The sequence below is a fragment of the Augochlora pura genome, chromosome 1 (assembly GCF_028453695.1).
Source record: "Augochlora pura isolate Apur16 chromosome 1, APUR_v2.2.1, whole genome shotgun sequence".
In the NCBI taxonomy this organism is placed as follows: domain Eukaryota; kingdom Metazoa; phylum Arthropoda; class Insecta; order Hymenoptera; family Halictidae; genus Augochlora; species Augochlora pura.
Window position 1 is genome coordinate 4922576 of NC_135772.1, and position 27226 is coordinate 4949801.

At 37.2% G+C, this 27226-nt stretch overlaps 1 protein-coding gene across 7 annotated transcripts in view; it reads left to right on the forward strand.

Annotated features, from left to right (window-relative positions):
• Tomosyn (syntaxin-binding protein tomosyn) overlaps nt 1–27226 on the forward strand; it is a 70854-nt gene that overhangs the window by 34013 nt on the left and 9615 nt on the right. For 3 of the 7 annotated variants that reach the window (XM_078183762.1, XM_078183789.1, XM_078183770.1), the window contains exons 5-14: nt 1697–1760; nt 4255–4459; nt 5245–5320; nt 5738–5892; nt 6158–6449; nt 7178–7421; nt 8163–8416; nt 8711–8900; nt 13744–14043; nt 15900–16383. In XM_078183762.1, the coding sequence (XP_078039888.1) occupies nt 1697–1760; nt 4255–4459; nt 5245–5320; nt 5738–5892; nt 6158–6449; nt 7178–7421; nt 8163–8416; nt 8711–8900; nt 13744–14043; nt 15900–16383 (2264 nt within the window). Of the gene's footprint in view, nt 1–1696; nt 1761–4254; nt 4460–5244; nt 5321–5737; nt 5893–6157; nt 6450–7177; nt 7422–8162; nt 8417–8710; nt 8901–13743; nt 14044–15899; nt 16384–21296; nt 21343–23910; nt 24392–27226 lie in introns of all 7 variants that reach the window. The other 4 variants (XM_078183781.1, XM_078183807.1, XM_078183800.1 and 1 more) reach the window with 4 other exon arrangements.

The window sequence follows — 27226 nt, forward strand, 5'->3', positions numbered from 1 at the left end:
GAGGATATATTTCAACAGCAATTATAAAATGCTAACACGGTATTAGTAATTTGTATTTAAATCTCAGTCCGTTTTGTACGCGACGCGTATATCTTTTCCATCCACAATATCGGAAATGTTTTTTTAACGCGTCCTCCTGTTCTACCCTCATCGGATGGCAAACGGAAATTGAAGCTCTCGGTGTTGCAATAAAAAGTGTTCCTTACTCGATTGGAAAAGTGGCGGAAAAATGGCCCGCAGCTGGTCTCAAATGACCGAGCGATGTTTGAAGCACTATTGTATACTGTATTAGTCGATCAGCTATTGTAGATGGAGACCGATACCGTAATAGTCATTGCGAACGATTGTAAAAGCGTTCTTTCTAATGAACAGCGCGAAAGAATATTTAATATATCGAGTATCAGACATTTAGTTCGATACTTCGTTATTTATTACATGGTACTATGGCTTGTTAATTAAAACGTACTGCTAATTTAGTACCTATTGAACGATTAGTCGATAGAACTGTTCTGTACTTAACCTGACAAACTGGGGATCCCATATTTTTAGGTTAATTAAAATTTAGGATAGATCCTTTTAAGAGATATTATATTTATGGGCTGCATTGCCAAGTGTGCATAAATATGGTTAGGATAATAAAATAAAGTTACCGCCACGATGGTTTAATAATTTATTCTTTAAAGATAGCGGCGTATTTAAGGATAAATCTTTGGAACTTTTAGTTTAATAGCTTCGTAATGCAATAGATAAATTCTTATTAAAATTAGACTTCAAGTAATTATTCCTGACCTATTTCTACGAATTTTCATAACTCGTATTACTTTTTACAAAATTTTAGGAAATGTGTAATTAAAGAAGCAGTTCTATAGAATTATCACAGTTTTATACAGATTATCGCTGGTTTAAAAAATGTCACGACATTCTTTCAACCTTCGTGTGAAGATATATCTTGTACTAATGACTCCTAGAGGCATTAATACTTTTGTACGCGAGATACCGAGCTCATTTAGCCAAACAGAAAATTAATGGCACAGTTCAAAGGTAATCTTCGAAATATAGATAACGCAGCGCGAGTTTCAGAATAATTAAAGCTAGCTTCGTTCACGGTTTTTCTAAAATCTTCTTGAGGGTGTATTCGAGTCGGAATTTTGGATAAGGGTAGTCTGTCGGAAACTAACTTCTGAGCTGGCACGCAGAGTGCCCGTTATTGAAGTATCTGTCGATATTAACCCTTATGTCGGTGATCAAGATCTCCCGTGGCGTTCGATACGTTTCGAATGCGCATCTGCTTAACGCGTTCGACCGACTGCGATTTGATGCCGCGAATATTTAACATACATGTAAAATAGCTTAATCGATACCGCCTGGAGGCGTGTGATTATTGACATAAGGGCTAATGAGAGACCGAGCGAAACCAGGGGTAAACGCAGAAAATGTTAGGCGAGAGCAAACCGCACGACGAGACAGGTACGCCAAAGGTTTCAGATGAAAAAAAAAAGCTGTGCTGTTTAACCTAATTAATTATATACATATATATATATAGATATATATTTTTTCTGCAGATCTATGTATAGATATTATGACTATGAATATACACGCACACGATATACACATTACCCACTCATCAACACCGAGTGCTACAAACACACACACACACACACTCAGATTATTATATATGTATATATATATTTTTCAGATTTAGAAAGACCCATCCTGGTGCTGTAGTACACTTGAGTGATAATCCTTTAGATTTGAGCAAGGTACGCGTGTTTTTGAGTACATTTTATTTTGCATTATTACTCCATCCTTGTACCATGACGTCATACTTTTAACATACCACCAAAAAGCAAAAAGCCCGGGCAGACAATCGAATGGGACATTCGTGATGTATCTCGGATGATATTTTCAACGTTTATTCTTAACTATGTTTCTTTTTTATACGTCTTCTTTCGGAACGTGTTGTATACGTGTACTATATCGTCTCGAGAATCAGCAGCGTGTGCTTGCATGTTGTGTGTGTGCATGCGTGCATGCTATTTATTGTCGTACGAAATAACTCGACACGGTCACTTCGTTTTACAAGAAAATCGCATTACTCGATTTATATTTCCCGATGGCATATCTCATATACATTCTCGGGGGACACAATAGAAATCGATCTGAATTTTATATCGTATATCTAAAAAAATGACTCACCTTTTTTTTTTGGAATAATCGATTAAAACAGTGTTCGATTGGAAAATTTGCAAGTCAGTTCAGAAAGCTTATAATTGCAGCTGCAATTTGATTATGAAAGACGACCTAAATAAATATGTATGACAATTGGCCAATCATCGATGTTACCTCTCTCGTTTTCTTTTATTCGTACAATAATGTGGTTGGCTTTATTTTTATTTCTCATCGTTATTTGGTAGTCGATATTTAAACTCATTCTCATTACGAATAACGTTGTCTAGTATTCTTTCATTTGCATAAGATGTCTGTATGTTCAACAACGTTCTCCTCCTATCCCTTTATGTTCCCCTTATTTTTTCACATCAGTTTAGTACACATGGCGGTAATTGTACTTGCTACGAGAAGCTAGTCGTGTCACACCAAAATTGATCTCGCAATCACTCGTTCCCCTGTACGTTCTACGAACGCTCGCTAATTAATGTAATTCCGTTTCACATTTGGACGCGGATTTGTTAGACTGCAGATCTTTGTGCAAGTTTCTTGAAGTTGTTCTTATTATAATAATAAGATGAACAAGTTAGTTATGTTTTTAATTTGTGGATGCAAAGGGATCTGCTATCTGCCAATTATTCCTTTACGGCGATTATAGCAAATATTTTATCTGATTTTGATTTTAAAGAGTTGCACAAGGAAACTACAGTTTCCAAACGAAATACCATGGCGCCTAGAAACAGTGTTGCTCTCATTTTTCTGTAACAAAGGAATTCCAGAACCTTTCTGAATTTTTGAACCCTAGAATGACTAAAGAGGCCGCAATTTATCTGTTTTACAAGTTATGTTTTTAAGTTTATGCGGAATAATTAAATAGCAAAACTGGCCTCGAATAAAAAGGAATACATTTATATTCGATTGATAATTTTATATTATAGTTAAAGATTAATAATTTTTCCAAGGTTGAGTATTCGATGAAAGATGGTCGAAAATGGTCCCTTTTGACCTACCGGGTAACCTTTTAAAGAATAAAAAACGCGACGGGCGTTTCTTTGAAATGTGAAGTGAATGTAATAAAAAAGATATGAAAAAATGACAGTGATCGATCTTGCCTGGACGTTACGATTCATCTTCATCTACTTGAGATACTAACCCAGCTTCGAGAGAATTGCATTCAGAGGATTAACGACATAATAGCATCACGGTTACTTAAAATATTCCGTGTTAGGATTAATAATAATAAAAAGTATATCTCCGCACTGATTATTATAAATTTTATGGTGCTTCAATTTTTGTCGAAATTGATTTGAATTGTCGATTTTTTAATTACTTCGACAATGTATGAACCCTTTAAGGAAGCAAAGATGAAGATTGGCGTCCAAGTAAATTCCTCGTCATATTTCTAACAAATGCATAGTCTTCGGTGCCCGTAGATTCTCACGTTCCACATTTCGACGCGGCGATGAAAAATGGACATTTTCGACTGTCCTCCGATGCCTTTTTCTTATCGCTCGTTAGAGTTTCAACTGGTCCGCGGCTCATAAATCACTGAGCTACGGGCGACACATCGAGGCAACGAAAAACCAGGGAAGAACGGACTGGAATTTCCAATTAACTCTCTGTATGTCGAATCTCCCACGTGTCGGTGTCACATTGTGTATCGGCAGCCCCGTGTGAGATGTGCACGTTCTATATCGTCTGTATGTCTTCAGTTTATTGGAAGCTCATCATCAGCCGCCTCATATTGCAATTCTTTACGCAATCCATATGTTTCTCGATCGTTTCACACCCGGCGTTAAATCCCCGTTGGAAGTTCTTTTAAGGATCATGCTGCACCGCATTTCTCATCACCAGTTTCCGTATACGTGAATTGTCATTTATAATTTGTTTGCGGCCGATAAAGATAATCGATGCGATCGCTGCGCCAAGGCGTTCAATTTTATCGCAGACCTTCCGTGTTTCAACATTTTTTCCTTAGTCTCTCTCTCTCTCTTCTCTCTAGTCGTGTAGGAGAAAAAGAAAAAAAAAACGCACCATCGATCCGTGACACACACGCGTCGCGTTCACGCTGTCCAATTCTGCTTGCAGATGCTGATAGGATATGAATCGGGGCAAATAGTTTTTTGGGATTTGAAAACGAAGAACGCGGATTACAGATGCCAAAGCGATGTACCGCTGAGATCGATAACGTGGCATCACGAGGGTAAACAGTTCATGTGTAGTCACACCGACGGCTCTCTGTCAACATGGACGGTGCGCCAAGTGAAACCGACAAATGTCACGCACCCTCACGGTAAAACGCAATCTTTTCTTTCCGATGTGCCAGCAACCCCCGTAATATCCACTTCTTTAACGCATTGTTTGAATAGTTTCTTAAGCGTTCCTATTTTCTATTAATAAACCCCGGATTTTAGTTTTCACTGTACTTGCCGAAACTACCAATAATTGTCAAGCTATTGTATATGTCAGAGTTGAACAGCTCTTCTTTATTACACCCCTTCGCCCCGGATGAAAAGAGATATCGCGCGCTCTTCGTTGGCGAAATGTTCTTGCGCTATTCTCTGTAACACTTTTATTTCCGTCCCATTCAAGAGCTATTTTTGCTTGTTTACGCTCTTTTGCGAGATCTTTAGAAACGCAATTTTTTCATGTTGTCCCTTGAACTTCGTTTCTCTTTCAGTGAAAATGTCACGTCACGTGAATGCCGGGGTCCGACTCTCCAAACGTATTGTATGATTTTCGCGGCCGTACGGAGGTTGCTGGCAGATTTATTATTACGTGGCCGTACGTCGAACGTTTCATTTTAGAATCGGTGTTTCAACTGTTATTAGTTTAGCCACCGTACGCGTTCCGTTAAATTGTTATCGCGCGCTTACCGAGTCGCAGTTCAAAAATTTCATTCACTTACAAATTTTTTGATTGGAATACGCAACGAAACGGGTCAAGTGAAAATTGTGATCAATAAACCGGCAATATCGCTGCTGTGTGTTCAATTTTTCTATATATCGAAATACCGCGTGACAGCAGCTTTTTAATTGCAATGACGCGCACGATCGCATACATGTATTTTATTTCCAGCGAAAACAACTAAGGACGGCGAGCCAGAACCGTGCAAACCAATTCAGAAAGTCGAGTGGAAGCTCTCCAGATCGGGGTAAGTTTATCAGTATCTTTTTATTTGCTCGTGCCTATTTCGCCATCCTTCGAGATATTCGAAATTCAAGCAAAAATTCTCTCGTGTTTACTTTTCCTTTATTTAAGTTCCATATAGACCATTGAATTTTAATTTACTTCAATTTAATTTACTTCGATTTAATTTACTTCAGTTTAATTTACTTCAATTTAATTTACTTCAATTTAATTTACCGGGCGATATTAAATTCATTTACGGCCGTCCAATTATATTTGGAACATTTTATTAACGACACGCGGAACCGGAACATGTTCAGTGGCTATAACTTGTAATAATTAGACCGTTGACTTGCGCGCGCAAAAATGAGAATTGAAAAATTGAACTTCGAGTTTCAGCGGCGCGAGTTTTAATTAATACAATGCCCTTTCTCTTTTTTAGGGAAGCGTACGTTATATTTTCCGGCGGTCTGGCGTACGATACGACTGGACGAACACCGAGCATAACTGTTATACACGGGAAGACTACCACTGTGTTAGAAATGGAGCATAACGTGATAGACTTCATAACGCTGTGCGAGAATCCGTGGACGAGTGGTATATTATTTTTTCAAATTCATTTACCGCTAGTAACCCTTCTTGTTAACATATGAAAAATAGAAAATAGCTGACAATGTTTAATAAAGAATAAATTTTAACGTGAAGAGAATTTCACGTAGCATTTAATTAAACTAAGTGTAATCGATAATTACTATGTTTTTGTAGTAGATGAAATTTATATACTAAAGGCATGATTGGTTATTATTTTTAATAATATTGTTTCGATGGTTAATATATTATTTTTTTCTGTTTGTCTGTGCAGATTATCAGGAGCCGTACGCAGTCGTCGTTCTACTGCAAAACGATTTGGTTGTGATAGATTTATTAACTTCCGGATTTCCATGTTTCGAAAATCCATACCCGATGGACATACACGAGTCGCCGGTGACGTGTTGCGCATATTTCGCCGACTGTCTATCGGATTTAGTACCTGCCTTTTATTCAGTCGGATCTAAGTCACAGAAAAAGACAGGGTTTAGTGAAAAGGACTGGCCGATATCTGGCGGTGAATGGAGTTCGAGCTCAAGTAGTTATAACGAAATTATTGTTACGGGGTGAGTACCTGATTTAATTTATATTCCTATTAGATCAAGTTATAGATTTTTTCTCGCGACAAATATTAAATGAATCTATCAAATGCGAAGATAACAGTCTTCATTTTCAGAAAGAAATAAATATGTTTTGTATTAAACGAAAGAAAAAATTATATGCCCTTAAAAAGTTCCCGAATCAAATACAGTTATTATTAGGTTGATCACAGTTTAAAAACGAGTCCGTCTGCAGTAAAAATCTCGGAACCTCTTTTTTACCAAACCACGATCTTCTATTTTTATTTCCGTCTCGTATTGCGCTATAAAATCTTGTTTACCTCAATTCTGCCATGGTTTACGAGCCACGGCGTATTTCGGTGAACGTGATCATCGATACGTGGACACATATAGATTCGGGGATATACAGAGTGTCACAGCTATGTCTGACAATCTGAAAAAGAAAGATATCTGAGGTCGTTCGTGACTTTTATGACACTCTGTATAATCGAGACAGAACTTGATCGATTAAAATCACGAGAAATTAAATTAGGGTAAATTAAAATAAATTAAAATCTGGCAAAATTATCTGGAAACATTAAGAACCGAAAATAGCATTATTACATGCATCTACTAACAAAATAAAATAAGTAATTGAATATAATAAAAAGTAATATATTGTAACGCTGGATATTTATTCATGATTTTTACGTAAAATTGGACAGTACTATTTATAGCTTATATTTTATTTCCAGGCACGCCGATGGCAGTTTAAAATTTTGGGACGCGTCCGCGGGTAGTTTACAAGTTCTTTACAAACTGAAGACAGCGAAACTTTTCGAGAAAGGTAGAACGCGTAGTATAGACTCCGAGGAAGACCCATTGGCGATACAGCTCATCTTTCTCTGTCCCGAAAGTCGGAAATTAGCGGTCGCTGGAAGCGGGAAACACGTTGTTTTGTTTAAATTCAAAAAAGTAGAGAGTATGTCCGAAGTAGTGGTAAGTAATTCTATTGTCAAAATATTATTCATCTTAAAAATATGTCAGATCTTATAGCGTAGTCATTGTTGCATAAATATTGTTGAAGGAATAATTCTATTGTAGATGCAGTAAGAGCTTCGTGCGGAGTAAGAGCCTCGAGTAGCAACTTTAGAAAATATTTCTGAAACATTTGCGAACGTCTCATTCACTCTTCGATTTTCACAGAACTATAATTAATCCATTTTCTCTGTGAAATTCCCTCGTGCACTTAAATCTGTCTGCGTTAGAGATAATGATCGGTCATAGTATGACGCTTTCCTTAATTTAACTCTCATTACCGCAAGAAAAGACCGCGAGATCATTCTTTAATATCACTGCATAGCAAGTTAATAAGTAAAACCGTTCGGGGTAATTTAAAATCCATTTCATATTTGCAAAATGGTGAAAAATACTTTCTAAGAACATGTATCTTGAAAATCATTTGATCTTTTAATGCACACTTTCACTCCATGCTCATCAGTGATACCTAATATTATAGTATTCATTACTTGCATGTCCAACTCATGCTTCATTCGTTTATTATATTATTAATATTAAACAACGTGTTAAAAAATCAATGGATGATATTTAAAAAAGATCAAAAGGTTTTACGACTCATGTATCTATGCAAATATGTCATGTTAACATCGGGGGCTATGATATTTCTTTAGGTTTAATAATTGCTTCGTTTTACAATGCTTTCGTTCTCGTTTATTATAGACATTGGAGATCTCACTAACACCAGATCAACCGAAAGAGGTAGAAAGCTCTTCCGACCACGACTCCCCGGCTGGTAATACATCAGGAAGTAGCGAAACTAAAAACTCAGAATCGAATCAACCGCTGAAAGTTAAGGGTGGTTTACAGAAGCGAGCTGCAGGCTTTCAGGCGACATTGATCTGTTTAACAGTTGCTCCCAGCGGTGAACAACCCGAGAATATAACAGCGCTTAGTTTGAACACTTCCTATGGCTTGTGAGTACCACGGTTGTACTTAACGTTCAGTTAGAATGAGAAAAATAACGCTGGAATGCTAACTGAGAAACCATAGAAAAATGGGGTGACTAGCCCGTGATCATTTACCGCACTTAGTTTACGCACCTGTGCATATCTCAAGAGGTTTATTTTTAAATTGAGGTCACTGCTCTAAATTGACGAATAGCTTGATTAATAAAATTGAAAATAGTCGCCTTGTGATATTTTTAATTAAATCAAACGTCATTTTAGGTAGTCGAAAAATAATTGGAAACGATAATTGTCTCGTTTCAGAATGGCCTACGGAAACGAGACTGGTTTGGTAGTAATAGACATCGTACAGAAAATATCGTTGGTTGTGTTGAGCACGGCGGACATTGGTGGTAACTTAGACCCCTGTCAACGCGTGTTGCGCAGCCCGAAGCGACAGGACGATTTGAAACGGGAGAACGAAGACAAAGCGAGGAGTCCTAGCACAGATCAGGTAAAATGTATTTCTTTCTTAAACAATGATCGTTCTAAATGTTTCAAATTGTTACCCTCTCCATAATTTTTCGACTACAACCGAAAAAATGTTTTTTCAAACTTTTATATATATTATATTTTTTTTTTCTGTGCTTCTCCTAGCCACTGAGAGTAATTATCTTCATTATTGCATGATTGTAAAAAGACTACAGAACTTGAATGTTCAGTTTGTTCACTGAGATTCGTAACATATAAGTCTTCTTATATCCTTTGTAAATATTATTAACGTCTTCCAGTTTCGATAATGTTACCATGATATATATTATAACAGCTTTTATTGCCAATGCCAAGATATCATTAATTAATCATAGAAATCATACGATCCGTGTATCTTCGATTAGTGTCCCGACAGTGAGTGTTCACGTAGGTGTTTTTACCACACTTCCTTTTGTTATCCAAAAATAGGACCACCTCCGACAAAAAAAATAATATACGTATATAAGTAAAACGAAAAACACAACATTTTCGATGAATAAACCATTTAATTTTTCAGAAATTTAACTGGCGCATTACGTTATTTAATAAATATCATCATCGTTTGTTGCCTTACAGTATCATTCGCATTTACCGTTTTAAGGTAGAAATAACAACTCTTAAACAAGCCCGTAGCGAGGACAATAATCCAATCATACAATAAAATATATATACGACATCGTACCGACTAACAACTGTTTAATCGACTAAAACTTACGTCGGTAACATCACAAGAACGTCTCCATTATATTAACACATATTAACATATAAAAATGAGTGTAACTAACATCAATCATCGAAAACGAAACACGCCATTACAGCTTGGTTCTTATCATTGAGTCTGTTCTTCCGAATTCATGATTGTGCCTCATGCAAACGATTCTAAAATCATCTTTTTAGATAAAGAAAGTGTCTATTTATTAAGTTAATTTAATTCAGTAGTATTTTCACTTATTTCAAGCAGAACATTTGCCTGCATGCGGCAGCTGTGTTTTAATTACCGATACGGTATAGTAATCAGTACAAGTAATCAGTATAATTATTCAGAAAATTTTTATAATTTTTTAAGCGTCTATTTTAATAGGTTTTCGACGTAATTATTTGTTATCTTTTTTTTAGCGTTAATAGAGCCATTACTAACGTAACTACTTGTTGGATTTTTTAAATAAAGGTTTCATTCTGTTTTTGGAAATATGAATCTTTTATTTAAGGATAATATATTTAATTTTAATAATACATTGACTGGATTAATTATTAAATACTTTTCATACTGATTACAGAGCAAATACACCTATGCATACACGGCACACGTTTATCTTCTGCTTGGAACATTAGAATATAGACAATTAGGAGAGAGATTAGACTATCAGACTAAATTAAGAATTTTTATAAACGACAAACGAGAATGTTATCGGCAACTAGTGGTCAAACTTGTCATTTTCCATGAGCCGAGAGAGTAGTGATTTTAGCTGTAACAGATTTACGTAAGTCGCAGCATCAAAAAATTAACTAAATCCATATCGGAGAACCCTCAACGACAGATATACATATCACATGAATATTTACTTATATACACACGTTGCAAAAATACTATATCCAACACAGAAACTACAAATTTTTAATTAAAATTAAAGAAGAAAAAATACAACCGATGTACTCTTCCCAAATAGTTGACTCATGTTTCTTATGCATTTAATGTTTAGCCAACTATGTGTCTGCCTTCGTTGAAACAAGTAAGAACAATATACATTTCGTTAACGAAACAGTTAGAATGTTTACTTTTTTTTTACGTTCCATGGACATGCGATATAATTGCCGTTGTTAATGAATAAAAAAAAAAGTGAATCCGATGGAAGTAGGTAGTCGATCAGTAGATGACGTTTTTCTGTTTTATCGTTGGCTTTGGTTCATATTTAGACAGTCGATCGATATACACAACGCGAAGTAGTAACGGAGAACGTAACACAGGTGACACACGACCGAAAAAACTAGCCAACAAAGTGTCCAATAAATTATTGCTGCTGCAAAAAGTTTACGTCGTCGACTATTATAAATTATATTGGCAAACGCGGTGAAATGTAAGAGTACGCCAATTTTCACATAAACGTTTGATGGCATCTGTGCACGTATTAATTGAACGCAGATATTCTAGCAGTGGAACGCTGAACGATCAACGTGAATATGAATTACGTTGATTAATCATAGTAATTGTAAATGTACTCGTATGTTTAAGCACGTAGTATTTCAATACAGACAATCTATCTTGTATGATAAAAACACGACATACACACACTGACTTCTACTATATTTTTGTTTAATTAAAAGTATTAAAGAACTAATTAGTCTATATCGTAACTGCATTGTGCTTTTTCTTACTTAACACGATAGGCGTATTATCGAGAGTAAAGAAGAGAGTAAGAAGAAAATAAAAGTAATTCGTACAATGCTAGAGTAACACAGAAGTAATTCGCAGATTAAGTAATTGTTCACAGATATTACTCGATTTGTAACTAAGATTTCTGAAATGTTTCAGCTACGTATGATAATCACAGCAATAAGCGACAGCATTAATCAGGTCGTGACGGTCGTACCAGGTGATTTCAAATAATTTCTAAACGTAATCACCAGAGTAAATTAGGCTAGCTACAACTCCGTTTGACTGAAACTAATTAGAACGTCCCAAATACATTTTGCTTGCAACTATGCAAATACAGTATCGTTCCATTTTTGAATACGCTAGAACATATTTTGCGATGTCCAAGTAGTATATTTAAATCCTGAAACGACACGCGCTGATCATGGCTTCGACAAGCATAACAGAACGAGAACGCGCTCTGCCAAACTATTGTAATTGAAACATTTTTTCAAAGGCCTTACGCAGAGAAGATCCTATTTTATCTTAAATTGTTTGTGATGTACAGACGCGTTATTTAAGGATACGTTTTCTGCTTCAACAAAGTTCACCAGAATTTCTTGTAATGTTGCGACAACAAAATGATCTACACAGATTTGAGATGAGATTTGTTTTTAATGTTCAGGCATATGCATGCTTACTATTTTTTTAGTTAATCGTTGATCAAATGTATTCGTTCATGTTGGTGTTTTTTTTTTAGCTACGGATGCTGAGTTATTTATAAGTACATTAACGCACGGATAATTATCGTTCGTAATTGTGATTGCGTAAGGACAGCTGCATAGTCTACAGTGACAGGAACAGTAATGCGAGTGCAAGAGACCGAGGTATCGGCTAAAGTATAGTATAGTTTATTTAGGAGGCGTTGATGTTATCCTTTTTATTTTTTAATATAATCGATCGAGATTCGAAAATTCCAAGAAATATATTTTATTGAAGAACTTCTCAAACAGGTGGAGACGTAGCAATTTTTCTCAGACGTATAAGTACAGATCAATAATTTTTTTGTATAATTAAATTAGTACCTTTTATTTGTAAAATAGTATTTTAATTTTATAATTGGAATTATTCTACGATTTTCATATGAAAATATTCTGTCTGACACTTGAATCAAACCGTACTGATTTATCGATTGACACTATGTGCAATTAATTTATTTAACAGTGGAATATATAAGAATTTAGTAGATGGAAGAAGAGAAATGATCTATACAATTATTCGTACGTTAATGGATTGTTAATTACTGTTATACAAACAAGGAAATATGTCTCTGTTCAGAACACGAAGTACATATTCTTCGGGGATGAAATTATTAGGGATACATAGTTAATCGCATTTATGTCTTCTGCGACATTATCTCAGAATTAATTAAATTTATAAATATTCCAGGATCCCCGAAGAGATTAACCCCTTAACCAAGCGAATAATTTTGTCACCACTCATTAAAGTAATTTTATTTTAGCTTACGAGTTAAGGGGTTGATTTACAAGCTATCGAAAAAACAATAAAACAAATTAATCTACGTTGTGTTAATGTCGGAATTACAATAATATAGGATATAGATCATTCGTGCTCAGAAGTCAGGCTTACATTGAGATTAATCGTGTTAAGAGCTCATTTAATTATAAGGTTCGCACAACAATTTGTGTCCAACGTTATCGCCAATAAAATTAAGTCAAATGAAAAGGGACTCGACGAGAATAAATAATTTTTAATTATTGAAGAAACAACGAACTCTGAAACATGTATTCGTGTTTTCCAAAGTTCTCGCCCCTTAAAGGGAGGAAATGACGAATGTATCGGCATATTGTTTCTATGAGCATCTTAGGTACGTCATGCATTAAATGCGAACTAGCGTAACTTGATTCTTGCATTTAATATAATGTACGAACAACGCCTTCCCTTGTCCGCACTCTTCATCGTAATCATTTTCGAATACAACGCCTATTTGGGAAGTGACAAGTGACCATACGTTTGCGATATCTATCCGTTTGAAGACTGACACTCTCACACCACCACCTTAGTTATATATAACAATCACACTTTCTCCACTTGTAACTAAAAAGAAAAAGAAACAGCTATCTTATTAACACACGTTACAGTTAACGTAGCATTATTACTATTTACCAATTTAGAACGATAAGACTATATATTGTTAATATATTCGTTGTTGCAACCATCAGAGTCTTATATATGCAGGGTATAATTCTACATTCTGCATTCTACAGTTGAGAAGAGAAAAAGCGTTCCTAACGACATTACAACACATGCAATAATGCTGTAATACTGTACGCATCTAAAACAATGCGGCAAAAAAAAAACTGATCCGCTTCTAGAGCTTTAGCATTAAATCTATCGCTGTTTCCTGTTGCCTTGATTCATTCTGCAAAAAAATCCAACATGTTGAATTCGTCAGACTCACCGAGACTCTACAGTGACGTCTGAAGCCTTGTTAGCAATGGTAGCCGACAATGCTCAGCAAACGCAGCAACAGTGCCCGGCACGAGGAGAACAGCAAGCCGGCTGCAATAACGAGAAACGCGCCGTGGAGGAGTCCGCGAACGATAGTTGCAAGCCGGCAACCAGCCAACCGAGCGAAGAAGAGTGCGCGAAAAACCACGGCTGGAAAGGATTCAGCCTAAAGAGGCAGCTCAGCAAGGTCGATCTCAAAATAAAAAGTACTTTCTCGCCGGCTTTGGTGACGTCTCAGAATGGGGTACTTGTATGCTTTTTTTTTCTATTCACTCAAGTATAGCATTCCATTAGAGATTGCGAGGGGAGTTGACCGCTTCCGTCTGAAATACGTGCGTGAACGTCGAGAAACGAGTCTCGATCTCTCAAGGAAAGTTCGTCAGATATTCTCCATGATCTCATATTATATTTATCAACTTTCTTCTTTTTTTCTGACATTTTTAATTGTGTTTGATAAAACGGAAATATTTAATAGGACGTAGCCGTGGTAGCTATTAGAGAATAAAGATAGACAAAGTGATGAAGTTAGAGTTTTCAAAGGAACCAATAATTTGACCACACGCTTTATTTTCCTAGCTGATTGCGAGGAAACAAACGGTACCGTAATCATTTTTATGAATAATATATGTCTGTATACGAGCTTCATAGAGCTTCGTAGAATTAACGAAAGTGGAATGAGATATGTAGGCATTTTTCAGAGCTTTGTGTGTAGCTCGCCTGATAGACTGATGTTAAACTACATGGAAAATGAAGGATTTATTAATCCAAATTCCGTTTGGATATTTTTACAACGAAGCTTAACATAGTATAATTTTCTAAACTGACAGCTTCGCTATCTGCGACTGCGTCAACGCAATTCTAATTATTTTCAGATGCAGAAGAATATTTGGAATATTTTCCAAGAGACTGTGACTCAAATTAAATTAATATTAAATTAAATAATTGCGCTCAGCTAAGCAATGGCATTTCTATACCAGTAGCATAATAAGTATCCCGCTTATGTTACGAAGCATAGTGTTAAGTTAATTTTTAGTCGATACTATTTATAATTATTTTTATTAGTTTTGTTAAGTGATATTAATATCTGGAAAACTTCCCTTGTCAGATCATATAATAATTCCTATTTTTCTATGTGCTGAAAAATTTGTACTATTAGAAAGAATAATTATTTAAATTATCTGACAAAAGTAATATACTGCCTTATGCAGTTGTTAATTTCTGGTTGTAAAATAGCAATAGTATGTACGTATACTTTCGGAGGAGAAGTGACATGATCTCCCTTGCATTCGAAACATTTTAACCTGCTGCCATTTCGTTTAATCTGTTGAGTTTTTCACTTTTGTTCTAACAACGTTAACTTTTGTTTGTCGAAAACCATCAAAATTCTATGTTATTTCAAACACATTTTACACACCATACACGACAAAATTTAAAAAATATTACACACTTGGTTCGTGTGCTACATTTCACTAATACAATTTATACATTCATTGATTTGTTGAATCATTTGGATAAATATTTTATTATTTCGATAAAGATTTGAATATTTCGATAACGTCGGCAAGCGGTGTGTAACAAGCAACGCGTTGATTAGAAAAATTGAATAATTAAAAGAGACCGGTAAAATAAAAGTGGTTCCACCTTTATTACAATGATAGTGGAATAAGTCATGATAAATTAAAAATATTCGATTGGTTTGAAATAACATTAAATAAAGACAGGAAATGGTAATTATATAGAATGGAATCGGAATGTCGCTGATTTCAGCTACATGGACAAATGATAGTACAATGCATCTTTCCAGGAAGACCCCATCTTCCCCAATTGAGCAAGACTCGCGTAAACCCTTCGCCTAATTACTAACAATTCCATAAAGAAGCTTGTTGCTTTCGACACCCGCTTCACGCGTCCTCTGGCTTGTTTCGCACCCGATTGCGACTACTAAAAAGCAACCCGCTTCCTCGAGGTTCGCTCTAACACAATCAGCTTCGAATACGCGCGCGTCGGCGCTTTCCGCATCGCAAAAGCGGCGATTAAATAAACCCGAATCCGGTCGAATAAAAACGGAGCAGGTATGTACAAGTACCCCATTGTCAACAGGTAGGCACTGATAGCGGCGGTCAGAAATCGTCGGTATTTTACTGTAACGTCAACGAATCCGCGAGTTCGTTGTCGCCGGTCGAAAGCGTGGACTCCGAGTCCCCGGTGTCGTCGGAGGGCTCGATACCGGGCCGCGAGAGCCCGTCGAGCGACGAGAAGAAACGCGGCTCGGTCCAGGAGGCCGCGAAGAGCCCGGTGACCGAAACGGAGAACAACAACCGGCCGAGAAACGAGACCGCGCCGTCGGCGAAGCAATCGTCGGCTACCAGGCCGGTGAACCTGACGTTGCCGGAGGCCGTCGCCGCCGAGACGAAGCCGCCCCGGCTGAGGAAAATCGTGAAGATGAAACAAGTGAAACGCGAGGGACGTTTGTTGTCCGTGCCGAATTTAAAGCTACCGAAAAACGATCCGACGATATGCGACCTCAGGTGCGAAGAGAACACGGCCCCCGAATCCTTCACCGGCAATCTAATAAGAAGATTCAGTAAGTGTTTAATATTAGAGAGTAGAGGAGAGTCTGTGTTGTCCGTGTGCATTTAGAAACGTGATACGTGTTAGAGGTTATTTAATCGTAACAAGCGAATGCGGGTGTACGTGACATAATGCGTGTGAGAGCGTGAGCGTGAGCATTTCCGTGTCTCTACTAACGAACAAAAAAAAAAAAGAAAAGAAAAGAAAAAACGCAAGCAAAAGACAGACAAAAGTAATAAAATTAAAGCAAAAGCAATGAGTTTTCCTTTGATCGCGCGCGCGCGCCGATTCTCACACTTTTACGCTGCGAGGGAAGAAAGGACGATGCCTATGCGTCGATGAGAGAGGACGTGTGTTGTCACGAGGAATAGATTTAACTGTTAGAGAAAGAGCTCGGCCTACGTTTGCTCCGACTGTGCTTCTATCTTTTTCTTTGATTTTGAACACCAAAGCCTAGGATGCTCGTAGATACATGTAATATTAATCGTACTAGAGGTATACGTCAGATATATAAACAGTGTCTATATATATATATATAATTATATATATATACGCGAAACGAGAAAGCTTACGCCTATGATATGTCATCAGGATCAAAGGTTTATGTGAAACGTGATTGACTTTGCTCCATAAGGTGCGACCGTCCAACTGTGGCGCCTTAGAGAACACAGTACTCCGCCCGTGTCTTCGCGGACAGACAAAAAACGACTTATCCGCGGTTTCGCGACACGATCGTCGCCATTGTTCACGTGACTTCTTTTACAAAAGCTCGATATTATAAATAGTACACGGCTTTGGTACGTTACGCAGATGCGTGGCAGATAACGAAACCACACGGATAGACAAAGATTGTAATGCGTTCGAATACGTGAAACGACTCGTTTCTTGACGAACCGACCAGCTCACATAAATCTGAGAACAGACACGAGATACAGAAGCTTGCGAAAGTAAAGCCAGTTCCAGTGCTATATATATATATACCTCCCCCAAAGCTTTCTGTTTGAATTGGTTAGACTAACTCTAGCGGACTATGCATGACCGATGTTCAAACTTTACCCCCACGTAGGAATTAACCATGGTTTCTTTTATTTTCGTGCTACTGCACAACCCTATGGATTACTCGTAGAGGCCCACACTCCCGTCCCCCCACTTTCACCCCAGTCACCGAGGAGCATGTTCCATTTTGACAGTAGTGCCCGCTTGATAGACGCACTCGTGTCCCATTCCGCGAACATCCCCATGATTGATCCCCCATGACTTTTTATTGAACTTGGGAGCTAAGGAAGCTGATTGTTCGATCTCAGTTTCAATGGAGTTTTCGTAGATTGAAAATTAATAAGAATATTCAATAAAGTACTCAAGATTTTATGCAGAAGAAAAATCAAAGGAAAGTTAATTTGTTTGGTGAAACATCTCTTAGAATTGTACACGTTTCAAGCGTTATTTAATGTTAAAGATGCCCATGCTGACGCATGTTATGGGGGCAAGCATGTCAGATATTTTACCCACCGCATCACTGTACCTAGATCGAACGATTTGCAATTGTTATGACTCTAGCAGCGTGTGGAGATTCGTCGAAACGTTTGAAACTGAGCAATAATTAATTATAAACGATTAAGTTTACTTTGACATCTTCTGTATACTAAAAAAGAATGAATTTTTCCAATCTTAGACTGATAAAATATTTATATAAATTGTCTAGATACTCTGCTTTAACAACTATTGTCTTATTTTTCAAACACAGCTTTCCTAAATAATATAATAAATTACTATCGATGTCAATTCACGTTCCCAATATATCTGTCAATAATTCAACATTAATTGTCTATAAATTCGAAATAATCGTGCATTTAATGTAGGAAAAATTGCTTCGAGTTGGAATCGAACAATTAACGTGGCCCTTTTGTTAGAATTTCTTTCTGTCGTCCTCGCCGAGAAAGAGAACAATGCGAGGGAAGATAACGGGTCGCAATACCCAAAATAGCTGCAGCCCCGATAATAATTGCGAGACGGTCCTGAATATGTCTATTAAGCGGGCATTGTTGTACATTTCTTTTCAAGCAACCGATAAAATATGGCTATCAAATCCAATACGAAGATCACGTTTCGATCTAACAGTTTTCCATTCTCGAAGATAGATATACATTGTCATCTCGTCTTCTTTTCATTCTTATCTGTTTATTGGACAAATAACAACGCAGCTTTCAACACTTCTGTGTACAACATTCACAATACGCGACATTGGTAATGCGATGGCGAGCGAAAATATCCTAGGCTTGTTAATGTTTTATTCGATACTTTTTAAAGGAAATTTAGAGATTATTTTTTAACAATTTTTAATTCTCATAGTTTCTATTCGAGATATTGTAATATTTATTAAACAAGAACACGTTCATTTTTTTTATAGATTATCAGAGTGAATGAGTCGAAGTAATTATTCTAATGAGAAAATATTGCCTATGTTTTAAATTATTCTGCAGGAATTATAGTAGATAGAATTTTGTTCTAATATTTTTTACTAGATATCTCCACAAGGAAATTTTGCATAACGTGAGCCATTTTTATTCACTTTAAATATTGAACAAAACATTGAAAAGCGCCACGTTATTTTCGCAAACCATCGCGCCTAAAATAACACCGTTTTAATCGAATATAAATTAATCCAAACGTCTCGCTCAGCGTAAAAGCATATCGACGTGCTAAATCTATAAATTAAACGAATCCGCAGAATCATCTAATGGCTCTAAACAACCGCGACAAACAATTAATAAGACCGTTCGCGCGACATCATGCCATCGATCTAAATCAATCAAGACGCGCGACTAAAAAGATCAACGCCAAGAAAATCGCAACCAAAGCACTTCCAATAATTACACCATACAGCGGGAAAAGATTCTAAACACATTTCTTTGTAAACGAAATCGATTTTTCCTCTCTTTCGTTCGCGCGATTCAAAAGTGTCCAGAATTTCGGAATAAAACCATAACCGAGGTGACGACTTTAATAAACAATTCGTAACGGCGCAGTGATCTCAAGTTATGTGGAATAATTGAGTTTCCTTCACGTTGATGGTAAAAAATGTAGAGTCTAATATAAGAGTCAGTCAATCGGTTCTGTTTCTCTTTTTCCAGGGAAAATTATGTTTTTAAGGAAGTTCTCGAACCGATCTCTATGAAACTTCTAAAACATCTTCCCCGGCAAGACTCCGAGGAACGCGGACAGAATATTGTCCGCACGATAAACGATCTTGTGCAAAATAGGTTCTCATGTTGTACTCAGAGGATGCGTAGACTCTCGACGACGTTGGCAGTGTGCCTAACGTCACCCCGATTAAGCTTCCCTCGAATCCAAATATTCTTAGCTCGGAAGGGTTTGTTGGTGCAAGGTGTTCGAGCTGAAACATGAAAATCTGCGCGGCATGTTTGTGCTCGTCGTGCTGTTTAGCGACAGCAGATTCTGTCCTTGGTGATTCGACGGATCAGTGGGACGCACGATGACATATGTCGTAGAACGAAACTCAGGGAAGAATGTTAATGAAACGTGGCGAGTGTACAGGGTGCTCCGAAAAGGTTTGACAATATGGAAATGGTTGCTCGGGTGATTTGAAGCAATTTTTTCCTTTAGAAAAATATTCTCCGAGGCATCGTTGACGAGATATTAACGAAAAAATATTGACTAATGACAGGACAGTTATTTTTCGTTAATATCCTATTAACGAAGCCGCAGGTTGCATTTGCGCTAAGGAAAAGGTTGCTGCAAATTATTTTTAAATGATCCTCATTCCCCGATTGCCAGTGCCTTTTGGCACATCCTGTATAACAGTTCCGACTGTCGAATTAAATATAGTGATTGTTCTCGATATTTTTATTTGTTATCTATGGCCAGTCTGAACTATAAATTAAAATTTTATTCTACACTTAGAATTACAGGAATTTAAGAAAAAACGTCATCAATAATTTGTAGGAGAAGTTCAGATTGAAAAGACATGGGAAAGATAATCTATCATTAAATTACAATATATTTGACTGTCTTAAATAATAATGCGATAGATTATGGGGTAAACTACCACTTAAGGGTTTCCAACCCTTAAACTTCAATGCAGGCTATAAGGCACCATTAAAAATTGCGTTATCAAATATGTCTATATTTAAAGTAACTGCTGGCATAAGAAAATATTCTTGACTTACAATATTAGTAATTAACAATCTGATTTAAATACAGATAACAAATAAAAATATACGAAGCAATTGTTAAATTTGATTGCGAGATACCGACGGAGGTTTTAACCTTCACCAAAACATTTCTTGTACCACATCTTGTAACTATATATGTATCCTTTGTATTGCGATACTTCATCGATGCATATACAGCTTGTACCCCACATGCCTTGTTCGTTTCTAGAGAACTTACCTGTATTGATAACAGCATCTGTATATTTAAACTAGCCACACCTACGACTATATTTGGAATGCGTAGTGTACGTATAGACAAACTGTACATTATTATCCGCATCTGTTTTTCTTGACGCCCCCATATGTGTGGATTTCATTTCGACATATTCTTTTCTCATATTATACATTAATATATGTATATTTATATATATTTCCTACATGTATCTATATTTATACATATATGTGTACATACATATATATATACAAGCTCCCTTTGCCACTCTTTGTAATTTGCTCCTCCCCCCCCCTCTGCGATGCCGGGATAATCCTTCGAATGTACACCTCAAGAGATACTTGCAAACTCGATTTCTTCAGTCGATCCAAATGAAAAAGAAAAAAGAAAAACGAAAAGAAAAGTCGAAAAAGAAACTAAGTAAAAAAAAAAATAAGTACGAAAACCAAATAAGTTACCCTTCAGCATAATGTCAATCTGTTAATTGAATTGTGAAGAGATTCTACTTTAACGCTTTTTCAGGTTCAAATCAGTTTTGCGGTCTTCCCCGACAGCAAGGTTGATTCAGGTAAAGACAAGGTTTTTCATATTTTGACAGTTGTTTTTTTTTTATCACCGAGAGAAAAGTATATTTGTTACACACGAGAGTATTTACACGGTTTTACCCTAGGTAACGTTACAAGCATCCGAATTTGTTCTTTTCTTTGAGTATGTTTCTCCTATAGCAGCTCATACAATCACGATAGATCCAGTGCAGAATTATATATACATACATACATATATATATATATTTCTATAAATCTATATTGTTAAACAGTGTCGACATATACCCATGACCGTCCCAACTTCCCGTGTATATTTTATTATACGTATACTGTATATTGTCGCTTTTGAATTCTGGTATGTGTTTTTATTGAAAGTATACAAGTACTTTTGTATCATATAGGTACTCGTTTTATCTTTGACACCTTTCTCTCGGTACAACATCGCTTTCAAAGCTTGTGGACATTATTTTCATGATTTGCACGCAATAGCAATAGCAATAATAATAACACGGATGGTCACGGCATCATCAATGACAACTGGACGTGATGTTACGAATATACGGTAGGCCCACCGGTGAACGCATCCGAATTGCTTTCAAAAAGCTGTGTTTAATGTTGGCTAAAAGAGCAAGTTACAGACAGAAACTTCAAGGTACTTTTATTACAACAGTATTGTATATTAATATTCGTTATTGTACATGTCAGGCTCGGAGGACGCTCCACGATTCTATATGTTCTATTTCGAATGTATATGGTTTTCAGAATCATCGATCGTACGAAGATTGCAACGGGTATTGGACCGAATAGATAGAACATGGTTATACTCGATTTAATTTTCCTTTCACCGTTCTTTTTGTTCAAAGAATTTTCCTGCTGGAAATGTTTCTGTTACGTTGATCGAAAAGTAGCATCTACTTTTACGGAATTTCAAACGTCAGTGGCTTATCAGTGCTCGATTTCGACGTTTGATGGATCGTCTTAAGGGTTTTTTTTTTCTTTTAATTTTCCAACATACACGGAGTTTCCACAGACTACACTCTCCCATAAAGTTCACGATTACTTTCGATACGCGCCAAATTCCGACGCTCGTACATTGCTACTGTAATCAAAGGATTTTGAGGCGTAACTTCGTTTCCTTTTTTGGGAACATTAAACCTCTCTTGTTCGAAAGCGTTCGAGTATATATTCACGAACCCTTTTCTTTCTTCGATGTGACAACCGTCCGAGAATATACTTTTATATACAAAACGCATACATTCCAAAAAAAAAACAATTGCAACGAATTCACGTAGTTTTAATGGCTGGACAGAGCGCTTTATCGGTTAAGTTTTTCATTCTGAATATTGACTGACTGCTATAAAAAGACTCTGCATAAACACGCGTTGATATTCCACATAGCAAAATTATTAGGTGATTACGAACCAGAAGCGAGAAAAGTATAATACCAATTTTTTTTTTCCCCCACCACTGACGAGTTAATCTTCTTTTCTCCAGCACACGAGGGCAATTACTTTACGTAAATGTAGATGCAGAGAGAGAGACAGGAACCCGCTGTACGTTTAACCCTTCGGAATGATTCAGGAGTGATCGAGGGTGGTGACGGTGTCGAAAGTTTCGAAAATTATTCGAAAAATTTAATATGATTTACTTTTGTTCGATTTCATTTTCAAGGGAGATGGAGCGTGTCTCTGCGCGTCTCTTCGCTCCACGAACGAAGATCTTTTAGCTTCGTAAACGTTAAATGTCCCGCCGATATACGATAATAGTACAGAAAACCATGCAAGGTATAATGATTTCGTATGCGCTAAAGGAGAAGTCGAGGAGGGTGAGTAACAGAAGCTGGCAAGCGTTAGTGGGGATTGGTAGCGGACAAAAATGTCTACAAAAATGGCTTTAACTATACACGTACAGAGAATACGATAACCACAGCTCACGAGAGAAAAAAAAAAGCAAAAGTAATTTGTCACTTTTACACGATAATCAGCTGATTACAACAGCTTCGGAAAAATCTGGCTCGTAAACTGTTCGTAATTGTTAATGATGGAAACAGGCGAGATAACACCGATACGTGCTTCATTTTGAATATAATTTTAAGGATGAGCTGCTGAATCGTGTTTCAATGGTACTACAGTGTATCCGAGCTTGAGCCGGTCGAACTATTATCTCTTAACGCGACGAAGATACGAAAAAGATGCGAAGATTACACGGTGTGAGGGGATGAACTTTCTAGCGCTGGTGAGTTTCATTTAGGATCATATACATATCCATGGATCACTCGTGAACTTAGAGTTTCGATTAATTAACTATGCTTATTGCTTTAAAATATATTACACGATACAACAAAATATCCTCTGTATAAACGGTGTAAAAATTCAAGCAGCGATTTCATAGATAGCTCATAGATAGCTAAATAAAATCAAGATCACCAGCGCAAATCGGTTTGTTAACCAACACCGTGTAACATGTGTTTCCATATCTCCGTCGCTCTAAGGGAGAAGGATCGCCGGCGGAGCAGGGAGACGCTGTACGATAGAAGTTGGCACCGAAAGGATTGACTCTCTCTCCACATTTGATCTGTCGCTGATTTGTAGATGAACGGGATGTGCATGTTGCCGGTAGCGCGACGAGGTACGGTGGTCGTTGGTGGTAGTGGTTGCGGTGGTGAAAGAGGTGACAACGCCGATAATAATAGCTGTAGCCCCTGCGGTTCGACCGGCGACGGTGGTTGCAATAATGAGAGCGGTAGCGATGTCTCCGCCCCTCGATCGGGTACTCGAAACACTCTAAGTAGCGTGGATGACGATATCAGCGGGTCTAATGCGAATCCTCGGAAATCCCTAACCGTAGAGCCACGTCAGTCTCGTGCTCAGGGTATAAGAAAACTCCAGAAGTGTCTGAGTACCACCACCAACCATTACGAGGTGGATCCCTCGTCGTTGAACAACTTTCCAACGGCTTCGCTGTTCTCTGGTCACCGTAGCACCGAGACGCGAACCTATTCGTCGATCGCTCCGCAAGCTTCTCTGAGCTACCAGAATATCCTCTCCAACACCAGACAGTATAACAGTTTCGGTAGTATCGCTGAACGCAATTTTTAATCACCTTTTACGCAATCTATTTACCTATATTATACTAAAAATTTCTGTAGACCGTCAGATTTTGTTTCTATGTTACTGAGAATGAGACAAGTCTATATATTCCTCTTCTAAGTGCTTTGTTTTCCTCGTTTCGTTGTTGGTTTGATTTTTATACTGTCAATAGAGCGATTCTTCTACGATAGGCTACGCGCGATCGATGGAGACCAAAAATATCTTGAACGGCGTTCCAATCATTGTTTATCGTGCCATGCAGGGTGTCCGGGAAATTGTGGCGAAGGGTTGGAGACTTCTTTCTTGCGACTGTGATTTATTTAAAAGCGTTCGTTCCAATCATTTTTACGGGTTTCATTAAACTATCCAATAAATGGTGCATCCGTTTAATGCAACCTTTTGTTCACGCTTAAAAATTTCACTTAATCCTAACGCGATGGAAAGCGAACTTAATTATAAATATTCCAGGTTCGGCAACTGGTATAGATTAACATCGCACCCGGTGTTTTAACCAGACATGAAATTTTTATTTTTCAGCAACCGTTTGGTGTCGACGGCGACATCGTGCGATGAAGTTAATTTTTTTGTAAGTGGAGTCATTCGTTCTCTTTCAAAGGATCTCCTTCTCTCTATCTCTTCCAAACAACAACGTACGATAATTGAATACTCTCGCGCGATCGTGATCCACCATTTGACGAGTGAAGTGACCAAACACCGTAGGCGAACCTGCCGACAATGAAACATGCACGAATGAGTTGTCCATGCTGCAACAGCTTTCAAACAATTTTTTCCAGAAGGAGAACGGTCCTCGATCTCCGCCAATCTGATCTATTTTTGCGATCAGAACACGATCACGTAGCGTCGTGGAACAAACGGGAACGTCGCATACGAGAAAGTAGACTGCACAAGTCTGTAGCGAGACACATGCACGTGTTCACGTTTGAAATCATTTTTCTGGATCGTGTTCCATTTCCTGACACGGTGTCTATTGCTCCACAATTTCCCGGATGCCTTGTTTCTAATTTGAAAATATTTCAAAATCCTTTGCGAACGTTTATGATAAAAATAATATCGATTGAAGTAATTACCAGTTGCCAAATAACAGGTAGCCTCGTCTATTTTCGCGATTTTTGGTTGAACGATTCGGAAAGCTCGAATCTTGAAAATTCGTATTAAAAAAGGAAGTTTTTCAGAACAGATAAAATGTTTGCCATCTCTCTGAGTCATTGAGAAATTAAAGAATAGCAAGAATAATAAGAGTAGAAAGAATAAAAAGAATAGTGAGTTCGGTAAAACGCTGTATTCAAGATTGGTCCTCCGTTATCTCGTATCCTTTCCCCGCTGTGTCTGATTGATAAATACTGTCTGGTCTTTGCTGAGTGTCGATCCGTACCTTCGGCAGAATTTACTTCTCTGCATCGCATCTTTGTTTCTTAATGATCTTGCTCACTCGCTCTTGATCAAACCACCTTTTCTCTCCAAGAACTACACGGAAATGGCACATCATCTAACTTGCGTGATAATCTAGTTCTCACTCTGCACATTGCGATCAAAGATTACTCTAACCGCGTTCTCTCCGACTTTTCCTCTATCTGCCTTATTGTTTCAGTTGACTATTTCTTTCTCTAATAGATGTGGCCTAACTGATACATTTGAACTGACTTATTGGCTGGGTGTACGATGTATGGAAATTGTATACCGGATATGCAGGATCTTAATGAGGATCGGTCACATTCCTTCAAGATCGATTCCATCGCAGTGGAAATCTATTACCATGTACAGTGGTCCCTTTTTTCAACACCTGCTAGTGAAGCTAATTTTGCTAACACCTGTTGCTCAGAAATCAAATTTTTTACCAGACAATTATTTTACACTCTGTAGAGAAAAGTGCAAGGAAAACTAGACTTTGCCGGAGAATTTTGGAATGTTCTTTAAAAATAAAACTGATTATTGTAATCCAATCTGCGCGAATTTCTAGCACACACTGTATTCATTGAATATTTTATTTTAGAGTAAATTCTACTTGATTCGCTTTTTTTAAATCGGTCGAGTGATAGCATTGTAATAGAATGGTCTATAAAATTATTTTTACGATTTTAGTAGAGATAACACAGTAGATTTTATTATTTAGAGTGCAGAAGTTTGTGATCTCTGTAAAGAATCGATCCTAAGCGAATATAATTTGATCCTCATCAAAATCTTGCGTAGACGTGCGCGCACGTGCGTGTATGTATTACGAAACGAATACGAAAACATTTAGACAGTTCCGAGGATGTTAAAGAATGCCTTTTAGTGAAAAATGCATACACATATATATTACTGCTACCGAAATTTCGTTTCTTTCTATAGAGTGTGAATTGTCTGTGCTCTCATTTTGATTCTCTCTCTCTCTCTCTCTCTCTTTCTCTCTCTCTATCTCTCTCTCTATTATATATTTTTCAGTTCTGGAATCAGGTCATCCTTTATGTTCGAGCTTTGAAGTGTCTCTGAGAGTGTGGGATGTGTCGAACTTGCAATAATTTTTAGTAATAGTTTCATAGTTACAGCTAATCGCCCCGTCGAAAGAAATCTAACGATATTATAAACGTGTCTGGTATTCGAACAGTGTAACATTTCTCTGCAAGCTTTATTAATTGCCACGTGTTAAGGTTATTCGAATCTCCAAATCTACACACTCGGACGAAAAGATAACACACGTGTCATTTCAATTATTCCGTTCTCTATCGCTCCTCCTGCGCTATGAATGATTATCATCGAACATAAAGCTTATAACACGAAACGATCCTTCATCAAAGTTTAACGTTACAAATAAATCATT